Genomic DNA, 14,409 nt, shown 5'->3' with positions numbered 1-14,409 from the left:
CAAAAGGACGAAGCTGTATCAAATGAGGAAAACAACTCTAGTGTACAGATAAACCTATATTATGACAAACTCAACCAGTATGCAAAAACTTATAACAAGTATTATTACCAGTTCCATATGAAGAAGAAAACCAATCCCTCTCTTTGCCTTTATTGGCAATATACAGGCTATTTAAGGAGCCATTAGGGCTTGCGTGATGGGAGTTCCATGTGGTTTCTCTTGGAGAAGTCACAAATGCTGGATTTGATTTAGCAGAAACATTTAGGCCTCTACTCTCCCTATGATTATTACCATAACCGAGAAAATCAACAGGTGCTGGATTTGCTTCTTCAAGCTGAGCTGGTTCATTAAGATCAGTCAACAGATTTGAACTTCTAAACCATGTACTGGAAGTTGAGGCGTTGTTTCCGCAATTACTCTTCGCAACAGCATCATCACCATGAAACAATTTTGCACTACTCTCTTGAGCAACTGTGTAATTTCCATTAACACGATAACTTGGATTGAAAGATCCTCCATTAACCTGCAACTGCTCACTGCTATCTGTTTCATTGTACTCATCCGCTGGAAGTTCAAGATCAAACAACATTTTCCGGACTTTTGAGGGTCTAACCTCCAACACTTCACAGATATTCGAAGAACAACCATTTCGCAATTGACATTCACTGTTCCCTTTTGAAAATCTCAAGGGAGAATTAACAACTTCTGTACCCAATTTAAATGTTCTAGGACAACCAGAATTTGCTGAGGGGAAGCTGGTGATATGCCATTTCCGAGCATCTTCAGATGGTACTTGAGATCCTATGTGGCTTGATGAGGAGGATGGATCCATTGATGCCCGAAGTCTGTGCAGTTCTTCCCTTTTAATTTCATCCATCATATCCCTCTGAATTCTGTGAAGGCGATGCAGCTCCACCACCTACAAGCAAAGTTTTGGTTAAGTAAACATTGGCAATACCAGTGGACATGATCCCAAGAAGGGGGTCAAGTACTTCTTTTGTGCAGAAATGAGCCAAAGGAACACATCAAGGAGAAGGAGAATCCAACTAGCCACATTGTTAGCTCTAGATGTAGACTTAAACTCATTTTTTTCAACAAATGAAAATCACCAGTCGTGGAACAAAACTTACAACTAAAGATCCTTTTCCTGATCAAGAGACAACTTAAGTATCCTTCTGATTATTAGAAAGAAAACATTGACTACTAGAACCAAAATTACCTGATTCTTGAATATGGACTCATGTTCAAGCATTTTCTCCTTTAGGACATCCTTATTATATCCTGGATATGCATCCGTTGTTGTCCTTGACATGAAACCATTACAGTATTGTCCATTTGAGAAGGTCTTATCTTCATAAAATAAAGGCCAATTACTACTGTTAGAATCCTCACTAAGGTCCCTCATGGAGTAATAAGCTGGTAAGTAGCCTTTATAATGCACTTGTGTTCCCATTCCTGCCAATAGTAGAAATGAAGGACTTCAATGAATCCCAGCTGTTTACTGATCATAAAGTACAAAACTTAACATTGAAATTTCCCTTTATTTATTATCGTTGGATGTCTTGGATGGATATCAGTCCAAATTAGCTAAGAACCCATTAATAATGGAACTTAAAAGGTAATTGAAAATACAACCTCAAGGGAAACACATGAAACACATTGGAGACATTTAAATCTTCTACATATTCAAATACAACGATCCCAAAACACCAGTGACATATAAAACTTTATTATAGTGTTCTGTTAAAGAACACATTTTAATATTGAGAGCAGAACAAATTTAATATTCAGATTGCTTCATGTTAATACATCCTGGTACATTCACAAAGATCTACGAAGCATAGTAGTATCCATATCAGCCTGCAGCTTAGCTGCAATATTTACAGAACTGATGGGTATAGAAAGAAAAGGGCATACGTTAACTTGCTTAACATACAATATATCTGAGGATAACTTCACCTTCAATATATGCTAACAGCAGCAACAATGGCATACAAAACTCACATAGCGTATCAAGTCTATAAACAAAAAGTTTAGGGTGCCTATCGATATCTTCGGCTGACATGCTTAATAATTTTAATTGCGTAAATTTTACCTCTAATACCATCAGTCACGACAGAGGAAGGGAATTAAAAAAACGTAAAAGTAAATTGACAACACAGTCGTCCTTCAATCATAATGGGAAAAGAAGTGAATTAACATTGAAATCAAAACTCTCACATGAGACGTGAAAACTAAATAAGCACATTGCTATGTTATTGTCACCAACTCCGAAATCAAAACTTTCCAATCATTCGATATAACGGAGATGGGCAATCTTTTATTAGCTAATGGATTAATAGTTTAACACACTAGCAAATCCTTAGTAGAGCTAGTTGCAAGGATCAGATAGTCCAAAAATAAAGTCAACACTCTTTTTTTGATAACCGTGGTGTCTGGGCTAACTTGCGTGCACCTCAACTAATTCCACGGGCTTAATTCATGCAATTTAAAGCTTGCATCCAAAACTAAAATTTGGAAAACACTTTCATACTTAATGCCCAATCAAATTACACAACAAAACAACAATTTACCAAAAATCTACCTAGAAGCATTTGACTAAAGCTTAGAGATTACTGATTAGCACACAAAAAATGAATTAAAAGTTAAACCACTTACCAAATACAAGTGAAAATTTATAATCAAATCTATCAGTAAATGAGCAAAACCCAATTTCAAGAATAACAAAAGAAATCCAAAATATTACAACCCCATAACAACTAGTTTAAAATAATTATATTAACAAAGCACAAAAATGTTAAACAAATAAAATCCTATATTTCTTGTTGTTAAAGTTAGATATGAACAAATCTAAAGTAGTAAAACATATTTACCTTAGACCCACATCTTGGAATCACTTCTTTGTCAAAACCCATTCATGAATCGAAGTGAAACAGCATGATATCAAGAATCATGGACAATTGGGAATTTCCAAATAGGTACTAAAGAAGAAGAAAAAAAGAATAAATGAAAAAGGAATAATAATAATAATAACAATAGTTGTTAATTACTATTGTTGTGAAATGAATAAAAAGGAAAGAACAAAGTGGGTTAAGAGCATTGAAGAAGCTGAGAATTCTCAGTGAATTAAAACCAAAAAAAAAATAAAATTGGGAGATTTTTTTTTCTTATATGAAAGAAAAGAAAGTTTCTGTGTGTGTAGAGAGAGGAAAAGTAGTAATAAGAAATCTTCTTGTATTATTACACCAACAAAACTAGACCTTGTAAAACAACAGTGACATTGAAATTTGTCAACATCCGGTCCCTTTTTATTCTCTGCTTTTTCTTCACTTCTCTCTCTAATTAATTAAAAATCAAAATAAAATTTTCATTTCTTTGTTACAAGTTGTGTGTCTTAATTTGATTTCGGCCCAACAATAACAATAACATCATAGAGACTAGAGAGTGTGATCTCATAAAATAAAATCAAAAAATCTTATTATAATCTTAAAAGTAACTAAAAGTTACATAAATATATAATTTATATTTTTAATATTACAAAAAATTTTAACTACTTAAACATATTATAAAAATCTCAACATATACACAAAATGTTATATATATGTCAGTTATGTTATTTATATTAATAGGGAGAAAGGGTAAAATAATTAAAAAAATAGGAAAAGAGTTGGTATTTATGTTATTTATAAAATAAAGATATTATTTATAAAGTAAAGAATTGGTAATCACTCTCCTGCCTCTCTTGCTTTTGGTACCCCTATGTGTATAACTAGAGTAGATTTTGGTGTGTTTGGTACTCCCTCCATTTAAAAAAAATACTTTTTTCGTTCACTTTTACGTGTCATTAATTAAAATTTTACTCACTTTTAATTAAATTTTTATTTTTATTTATTATTTTTAACATATTAAGATAAAATAATTTTTTTTATTTTATCTTTAGTATTAATTACTTCTTTTATAAATTAATTTCAAAACATAATGTAAACACAATTTAATAAAAATACTATGACAAATAATCATATTATTAATTATTTTTCTTAATTGATGTGCCACATCCAAATGTAACAAGTAAAATCAAACGGAGGGAATACTTTTTACGTCTCAATTTAGGTGTTATATTTATTTTTATTAATCTCAAAAAAATGTCATATTTCCTTGTTTAGAAACTATTTAATGATATTATTTTTATTTTATTCTTACCGGATACAATTAATAAAAAAAATAACTAAAAAGTAAATATTAAAATGACTTTAAGAGGGATAATTTTATAAACTTTACAAAATCATTATTTATTTTTTAAACTCCGTATTCGATTAAAAAACAATACATGAAATGAGATGAATAATTTAAAATATTTCAAGAAGTAAGCATTTTTTTATGTAATTTTGTAAAGGTTAAAAATATTATTTTAAAATATTATAAATAATCTCGATAAATTCTACTCCCTTTATTTATTTTACTTATCACTATTTCTCTTTTTGACGTCAACTTGTATGAATTTTGACTAATATTTTAAGGTATACAATTTAATATTTTAAAATTTAAAATTTAGATGGTTGAAAATATGAATAATATTATAAGTTGTAATTTTTTTCATATTAATATGATGAAAAAATATATTTTAAAATATTAATTAAAATTTATAAAAATTGATCTTAAAAGATAAAATAGTGTTAAGTAAAAGTGAACGGATGAGTATCTTATAAATATGACCGAAGTTTGAAACGGAAATGGGGAAGAGAAAATCAAAAATGAAATTTAAAATTATCTTGACTAGCTATATATAAAAAATATTTCTTTTCAATATCAAACATATCCTTGGCGTCATAGTTATTATAATTTTATTTTAATGTCTCTTAATTTATTTTTTATCAAAGACATCACAGGCTCCTTAGCACAAACTTTTACTTTGATATTTAAAATGAATGTTGTTCATTTTAAATATCTACATCAGTTATTAATTGTGTCATTTTAGTATTTTTTGCACCAGTTCTGATGCGTGAATTGCATTCACTTCCAACATAAATTAAACGGCCAATTGATTTGTGCCAACTCATTTTAAATTATCACAACATTATATACACCCATAATTACTTTTTTTAAAAAAATCAAAATACATGACAAGATATCCAATAAACTAATGACACGTGATTTTTTTTTACCAAATAATTATAAAAACACTCCCGACAATATCTTCCCCACTCAATTTACTTTAAGCTTTACCTCCATTAATGAAGGTTAGATTTTCAAGAATAATAAATATATCCCCTCATTCTCTAAGGATGATAGGTCCGCATTAATAGCTTCACAAATTTCAGGCATATGCCCAAAAACATATGGAGAAGGAGGAGGACAGTGTTCAATTAGAAAATTAATTAACGAAAAAAAAAATGTAAATACGATTGAAAGTTGCTTGAAAGAAAACATAGATATTTTACAGAATAGGTGCTTGGAAGTGAATCTTTGCAGACTAAATTGTATTTTAATAATATTCTTTAAGAGTTAATTATCATATTAATACAATATTTTATTCTTATATTCTAATAATATTTTTTAAGAGTTAATTACCATATTAATACAATATCTTACTCTTCATTTTTGAATTAAGAACTCAATTTTATTAGTTTTTGTAAGAGTTTAAGTTTGAAAAAATGGTGGAAGATAATGGGATGAATAAATGGGGATGAAAAAGATAAAATTAAATTAAAAAAATGGACTTAAATAAGACTGTCACGCATCAAAATGCGAGTATCGAACACTCACTTTGTCATGTCAGTGAAAGATGTCAAAATAAAACAGTTTGTGACTGGTTTAGATGTTAAAATAAACAACGTTCACTTTAGGTGCTAAAGTAAAAGTTTGTGCTAAGTTGAAGGGTCTGGCGATGTGTTTGGCCTTTATTTTTACTTGTTCGTTATATTTAAAATAACTTTTTACTTTTTACTTATTTATTTATTTCAACATATCAAAGAAAAAATACTTTTTAAAATTTTATCTTTAATATTAACTACTCATGTCAAAACTGTTTTTTCAAGTCTACCAAAATTTATTCAATTATTATAGGCATCATGATAGAATATATATTTCATTTGTTATTTCTCAAAGGGCATGTCAAGTCCATTATAAATGAGTAAAAATAAACGGAGAAAGTACACAATATTTTTTTCATAAGAAATCATTGGAAGTACTCTTTTTATTTCATTTTACTTTATGTGGTAATTTTTAAGAAAGCTTTTATTAATGATGCATCTTATTAGATTAATTTTATTAATGATATTTTAAAATTTTAAATTTGACGACTAATAGTATTATTTTATCTAGTTAGCCAATACTAATAATAGTATCAGAAGAAAAATATAAAATTTTCTTAATTTACTAAAATATACAATAAAATAAATTATTTTTAACGTAGAGACTTTCGTGATAGGCTTTCATTCTCCGATCAAGAACTTAAGATATTCTCCAACAACTTTCTCCAATCACATTTTTCGACAAGTAATTCTCATCGATGTTTCACTTCTATTCGATCATCTCTCTATTTTTGTCGGCCAGTATCGCTCTTTTTCCTCTTTCTAGTTTTTTGCATCTCCAAAATAGCGATCTCCGACGATATCTCCGGTAACTTAGATTAGGTCAGATCTATACTTTTTTCTCTTCTCTCTTTTTTTTCTTTCTACTCCATGCCAAGTACTTCTTCGGTGGCTCGTGGCAGTACTCAGAAGCAAGATTTCGGCAGCTGGAACAATATTTCATTGACCAATTCATCTCTTAAATTTATCGAAATTCAATAATAGAGCAAGAAATTTGTCCCTCTTAACCTAATTTCGGTGATTTCTATCCCTAGTTCTTTATTTTCAATATTCTATTCCTGATTCTTTATTTTCAATCTCTATCCCAGATTCTTCTTTTCAAGCTTTATCCCTCATTCTTTAGTTTCAATTTCTATTCCCGGTTCTTTATTTTCTAGCTATACTTACTTTTTTGTATATATTTTTACAACTATTGGTGGACTTCTTAGAGTAGAAGTTATTGCTTTTTTGTACTATTGATTTGTTCTTGCTTATTAAACTTCTTATGTTAGGGTGTTATATAATTCAAAAAAATCTATCCTCTTTAGTATACTTGATAGTTTGTTATATTGTATTGTTTCTTTAGTTTTCTGTCTTATTCACTTGCTTCTAGTCTAGTAGATATTTTGTGTTGTTATTGACTGTTGTGGTTCTTTACTAGAATCCCTTTTGAGCTAGTGTATTTTAACACCATCGTATTTACATTTTGATATTTGTAATTGAGTTGCAAGTTAGTTTATTTAACTAGTTCTTTTTATTTGTTTGATGTTCTTAAGTGGCTTTGGTGGATAGTAGTAGCCTAGGGTCATGTCATTAAGCAAGATTGGATTCGAGGTTGGGGGGAGGGGCCAGGTTTAGATTTGGAGTCGAGGTTGGGAACAAAATTGAGTTTAGGGTCTGAGTCGAGGTCGGGTTCAGGGCCGAGGTTAAAGGCGGGGAAAGATAGATAAGTAGGGTGAGGGAGCCTTTAGGTTAAGAGTAGAATCCTAGAACATAGGAACTCTACAAGGAAAATCCGTAGAATTATTATGGATTTTAATAAAGAAGAAGACTAGTATAGTTGTATTTAAGAGACCAAATGAATAGGTTCTAAGGCACGAGATGTAGAGGGGTATAAGTTGTGGTTCATAAGGAGCGTGAGAAATAGAAATGAGGTAGGAATTATAGTAGATGAAGAGCTTAAGAGCATGTAGTAGAGGTTAAGAGGGTTAATGATAGGTTGATATCAATTAAGTTAGTCATTGAAGGGTCTATTTTAAACATCATAGTGCATACATACAACAATCTGGCTTGGACATGGAAGAGAAAAAAACTTTTGAGAAGTTTTGGATGAGGTAGTAAGAGGTGTGTCGAACACTAAAAAACTATTCTTAGGAGGAGATTTAATGGACACATAAGGTCATCATCGAAGGGTTACCAAGATGTCCATGGAGGTTTTAATTTCAAGGAGATGAATGAAGTAAGAGCTTCACTTTTAAATTTTTCTAGAGCCTTTAGATTGTGGACAACAAGCTTTTGCTTTCCCAAGAAAGAGAAATACTTAGTTACCTTTAGTAGTTCGATGGTCAAGATCCATATAGACTTTTTGCTCCTTAGAACGGAGGATAAAGCTCTTTATAAAGACTGTAAGGTTAACCCAAGTGAGAATCTTTTAAAGATAAAAAAGATGGGAAAGAATAAAGATGGGGATGATCGTCCTAGAATTAAATGGGGTAGCTTGACTATAGCTAGTACCGTAGAGATAGAGTAGAAGTTGATAGATATGAGAGCTTGGGGGAGTAGTGAGGATGCAGACAATATGTGACATAAGATGGTTAGTTGTATTAGGAAAATGACTAGGAAGGCGTTGGGTGTCTCAAGTGGTTAGTCCAGCAGACATCGAAGGGACTAGTAGTGGAATGAAGAAGTACAATGGAAGGTGGAGGTAAAGAAAAGGGCTTACGCAAATTTGGTAGAAAGTATGATCGAGGAATAAAAAAGAGTATAAATTAGATGGGAAGGATGCTAGTTATTTGTTACAGCAACTACAGAAACAGTATTCAAAAGCTTATACGTTGAATTTGAGCAAAAAGACGGGGATAGAAAGTTATACAAGCTAGCCAAGGTGAGGGAGCATAAGGCTGGTGATCTTGACCAAGTGAAGTGCATTAAGGGTGAGGACGATAAAGTATTGGTGGATTAGGTTCTCATTAGGAGAAAATACCAATCATACCTTCATAAGCTATTAAACGAACTGAGGCATGTGTGCATTATGCTTGAGGACTTAAAGCACTCAGAGAGGCATCTTGATTATAGTTGTTATAGGTGCATTAAGGTTGATGAATTTAGGCATGAAATTTGTAGGATGCATGGGGGTAGAGCGATTGGGTTAGATAAGATTTTTGTGGATTTTTGGAAGAGCACAAGCGGGGCGGTATGAAGTGATTGATCGAGTTATTTAATGTCATTTTATAGATGGTGAAGATGTTTTAAGCTTAGAGATGGAGTACAATGATTTCTTTGTACAAGAATAAATGTGACATTCAAAATTGTAATAGTTACAGAGGTATCAAGTTATTAAGTCATATTATGAAGGTTTAGGAATTGATAGTGGAGTTGAGGTTGAAGGGAGTCGTGACTATTTATGAGAATCACTTCGAACTCATGGAAGGACGCTTGACTATGGAGGCCATTCGTCTTGTTAGGTGATGGTGGAGTAGTATAAGAGAGGAAGAAGAACCTGCACACGGTGTTCAATGATATAGAGAAGGTATATGACAATGTCCCCATGGAGGTTTTATGGAGGTTCTTAGAGGCTAGAGCATTCCTATGGCATACACTTAGTCAACGAAGGACATGTACGGTGGAGCTAAGACTCGTGTAAGAACTGTGGGAGGAGACTCAGAGCACTTTTTAACATTGATGGAATTGCACCAAGGATGTGCCTTAGTGATGGATGTTTTGACACGACGAGTTCAAGGTGAGGTGACCTTGGTGTATGTATTTGCATATGATGTAGTTTTAATTGACGAGACTCATAGAAGAGTTAATGCTAATCTTGAGGTTTGGAGGCAAATTCTAGTATCTAAAGGATTTAGGTTGAGTAAAACCAAGACAGAATATTTGGAGTATAAGTCTAGTGAGGGGACCCATGAGACGGATATGGTAGTAAAGCTTGATACCTAGGTCATTCCAAAGAGAGATAGTTTCAAGTATCTTGGATCTATGCTACAGAAAAATAGTGAGATTGATGAGGATGCCACCCATCATATTGGCGCAAGGTGGGTGAAATGGCAACTCAAATTTGCAGTCTCGTGTGATCAAAAAGTGCCCCTCTTAACTTAAAGGCAAATGTTATAGAGTAGCGGTTAGAACAATAATGTTGTATGGGGTGAAATGTTGACCAGTTAAAAACTCTCACATTCAAAAGATGAAGGCGGTAGAGATGAGGATGTTGCACTGGATATGTTGGTTTACTAGGATGGATAGGATTAGAAATGAGGTAATACATGACAAAGTGGGAGTGACTTCGTTAGAGGACAAGATGTGTGAAGCAAGGTTGAGATGGTTCGGGCATGTGATGGGAAGGGGCACGGATTTCCCAGTGCAAATGTGCGATAGGTTGGCTATGGATGAATTCAAGCGAGGTAGAGGTAGACTGAAGAAATGTTGAAGGAGGTGGTTAGACATAACATGGAGCAATTGCAGCTTACCGAGGACATGACTCTAGATAGGAAGGTGTGGAGGACACGTATTTGTTGTTTCGGGTACACAATCTGTATTATGTCAAAACAACTTCAACAAAAATTCAAGATTAAATCAAGAACACTTATGAAGTTTTTCAACACCTTCAACACAAGTTCAATATGAACTATCAAAGAAGTGTGTCATTTTATTTCAAACAAAAAAGATGAAGCAGAATAAGCCAAGTCCTCCGAATTCACAGAGTGTCCTTAAGGAAATAATTCCCCTCAAGTACCCGAGGTAGCGAAATTTTCCTCCTACGATAAAATGGCTTCACAACCAGAATGTAGTGGTACCTCAAACTTTCTGGTTTTCTTCGAACTCACTCAATGGGAGATGATCACACAGAGTTTTTAGAAGCAAGAGAAATGTTTTTTCTATGTAGATATTTTCATACTAAATCTGTGGAAAAAATGCAGGTTTATATAGCCATGAAGTGGTCATGTATGTCCATTCCAAAACAGCATGTCTTTTCTGAACAATTACAACTGACCGAATAGTCACCCCTTTTTTGAAACAGTGTGTCTTTTCCTCAAAGGGTTGTGTCCCTCCATTTTTCATTCATACTAATTGAATCCAACAATCTCCCACATAAATGGGGAATGACTATTCTTTGTAAAACTTTACAAACAAGTATGTGATCATTAAGCAAAGACTGATTGCATCTGAATAAGTGGGTTTCCCTTTGAACTTTCTATTGTGAACATGCATCGGATGCACTCAGTCAATCGGTAGATTTGATATCTTTGAACCATCGAGCTTTAATGTACACCTATATAATACATGTCACACAACCAGCCTTTTACCATTTATGATTCTCATGATTTTGTTTATTTCAGCCATGAACACGTCCCGATTTTATGGACGCATTGAGAATTGACCTTTACTAACATTCTCCTTGAAGCGGCTGCCACTTCACCCTCACATAGGTGATTTCTAAACGTTCAATCCTATAGATTAAACTATTTGGTCAAATTTTCCAAATTTAGATAATCATTAAAAGACTTCACACCATAAGTCTTATCCTTGTTTACTAAACATTGTCTACATCATGAGAATGGGTTGGGTATATTGACAATGTTGAACGTGTCAGACACAACTTTGTTTGATCTCCTTTAACCTAGCTCTTGGGATCTCCAGTCTACTAGGTAGTGTTACCGCCATGCTGACTTGTGCTAGGCCGTAAACCCATTCCCTTAGATGTTCCCTCAACCCCCTCTCTAGATAGGCCTTTTGTAAGTGGATCCGACAATTATTCTTTGACTTCACATAGTCAACAGTGATAATTTCACTAGAGAGAAGTTCTCTAATTGTATTATATCTCCGTCCTATGTGATAAAATTTACCATTGTACATCATACTCCCTGCCGTACCTATTATCGCTTGACTATCATAGTGTGTACATACTGGTGCCAATAGTTTGGGCCAATAAGGAATATCTTCCAAGAAGTTCCAGAGTTATTCTGCTTCGTCACCGGCTTTGTCTAATGTGATAAATTTTGATTCCATTATAAAGCGAGTAATACATGTCTGTTTTGATGATTTTCAAGAGACTACTCCTCCACCTATAGTAAATATGTATCCACTCATGGAATTTACTTCATTCGATCCGATGATCCAATTTGCATCACTATATCCTTCAAGTGTCGTTGGATATTTACTATAATGCAAAACATAGTTTTTGAGTATATTTAAGATACCTCAAAACTCTTTTCATTGCCATCTAATGAGTATTATTGGGATTACTCGTGTACCGACTCAACTTACTAATATCACATGCTATGTCTGGCCGTGTACAATTCATGATATACAATAAACATCCCAACACTTTTGCGTATTCCAACTGTGAGTCACTTGTATCTTCAATCGTTTGAAGTGCAAAGCTCACGTCCAATGGAGTCTTGACAATACCAAATTCCAAATACTTGAATCTGTTAAGTACTTTTTTTATGTAATGAGACCGTGACAATGCCAACCCTTGTGGAGTTCTATGGATTCTTATTCCTAAACCACATCCGCAACTCTAAGGTCTTTCATATCAAACTTTCTCTCAAGCATTCGTTTTGTATCATTTATGTCAAAAATGTCTCTACTGATGATTAACATAGCATCCACATACAAAAAACAATGACCTTGTGATTTGGAGTTTCTTTAATGTATACACATTTATCACATTCATTTATCTTAAACCCGTTTGCCAACATGATTTGGTCAAACATAGCATGCCACTGTTTAGGTGCTTGTTTTAGTCCTTAGAGCGACTTACCAGTTTGCACACCTTTTTTTCTTTACCAGGAACCACAAAACCCTCAGTTTTTTCATGTAAATTTCTTCCTCCAATTCTCCATTTAGGAATGCTGTTTTCATATCCATTTGATGGATTTCAGGACGATATATACCGCCGCCAAGGCAATTAATATCCAAATTGATGTTATCCTTGTTACTGGCGAGTATGTGTCAAAGTAATCAAGACTTTCTTTCTATTTAAAGCCTTTTACTACAAGTCTTGCCTTGTATTTGTCAATAGTACCATTCTCTTTCTTTTTTCTTTTGACGATCCATTTAGAACCTAAAGGTTTATTTCATGGAGAAATATCAACTAACTTTCACGTATGGTTTCTTAAGTTGAATCAATCTCAATATTGATTGCCTCTTTCCAAAAGGATAAGTCTGAAGACGACATTACTTCTTTAAATGTTTGAGGCTTATTTTCTAAGAGAAATGTTACAAAATTCGATCCAAATAAAGTTGACGTTCTTTGACATGTACTACATCTTGAATTCTTATCATTATGTACATCCTCACTTGGTTCATCTTGAGGTCGTTTAGACCCCCCACTAGACTATTCATGTCTAGTTTTATACAGATAAATGTGTTTAAAGAATCCAGTATTATCTGACTCAATTATCATATTTTTATTATTATGTGGATGTTCGGATTTTTGAACCAAAAATTGACATGCTTTACTACTTTTAGAATATCCTATGAACACGCAGTCCACTGTCTTAGGTCCTATTTTTACCCCTTTAGGCATAGAATCTTGGACTTTCACTAGACACCCCCACACTTTGAAATATTTCATGTTGGGTTTCCTTTCTTTCCATTTTTCATATGGAATTAATAGTGTCTTACTATGGGGAACTGTATTAAGTATTAGGTTAGCTATAAGGATAACTTCCTCCCACAAGTTTTGCGGTAAACTTGAACTTATTAGTAAGGTATTCATTATTTTCTTTAAGGTTCATTTTTTCTTTCCTCAATTCCATTATATTGGGGTGAATATGGGGCCGTAGTTTGATAGACAATTCCATTCTCTACACATATTTCCGCAAAGAAAGATGCATATTCTCCACCCTTATCACTTCTTATAGTTTTTATCTTCTTCTCTAACTGATTTTCAACTTCTGCTTTATATTTCCTAAGTGCATCTATTGTTTTATCCTTACTGTTTAGTAAATAGACATAACAGTACCTATTGCAATCGTCAATAAAAGTTATAAAATACTGTTTCCCACCATGAGAGGGTGTTGACTTTATATTACAAATGTCAGTGTGAATTAAGTCTAAGGGAATGGAATTCCTTTAAATGGACTTATATAGATGCTTAGCATACTTTGATTACACACACGTTTGATATTTTGATTTATTGCACTCAAAGTTTGGCAAAACTTCTAAGTTAATCAGCTTTTGCAAAGTTTTATAATTGACATGTCCTAATCGTTCATGCCATAAATCATTAGACTCAAAGCAAGTAAGAAGAAATAAAACTTTTATTGATTTCAACATTCACTACATTCATCTTAAATAGGCCCTCAGTGAGGTAGCCTTTTTCTATGTACACTTTTCTTTTATTAAGTATAATTTTTCTGGAAATAAATACACATTTGAATCCTTTTTTATCAAGGAGTGATACAAAAATCAAGTTCTTTCTTAACTGCGGTACATACAGGACATTGTTAGGAGTCAACACTTTGCCTGATGTCATTTTCAGGTAGACTTTTCCTGTTCCTTCAATTTTTGCAGTTGTGGAGTTTTCCATGTAAATCTTTTCTTTGCCTTGAGCCGGAGTGAACGCAGCAAACAACTCTTTATTTGCACAACGTGGTGGGTTGCACCA

At 32.9% G+C, this 14,409-nt stretch overlaps 1 protein-coding gene across 1 annotated transcript in view; it reads right to left on the bottom strand.

Moving 5' to 3' along the window:
• Positions 1–14,409, bottom strand: part of LOC107876932 — a 56,665-nt gene that overhangs the window by 2,464 nt on the left and 39,792 nt on the right. The window contains exons 2-3 of the mRNA XM_047406850.1: positions 1,220–1,455; positions 109–919 (exon numbers count right to left, since the gene is read on the bottom strand). Of these exons, the coding sequence (XP_047262806.1) occupies positions 109–919; positions 1,220–1,455 (1,047 nt within the window). The remainder of the gene's footprint in view (positions 1–108; positions 920–1,219; positions 1,456–14,409) is intronic.

Source organism: Capsicum annuum, chromosome 1 (assembly GCF_002878395.1).
Source record: "Capsicum annuum cultivar UCD-10X-F1 chromosome 1, UCD10Xv1.1, whole genome shotgun sequence".
Classification (NCBI taxonomy): domain Eukaryota; kingdom Viridiplantae; phylum Streptophyta; class Magnoliopsida; order Solanales; family Solanaceae; genus Capsicum; species Capsicum annuum.
This window is presented reverse-complemented; position numbering and strand designations above follow the sequence as displayed.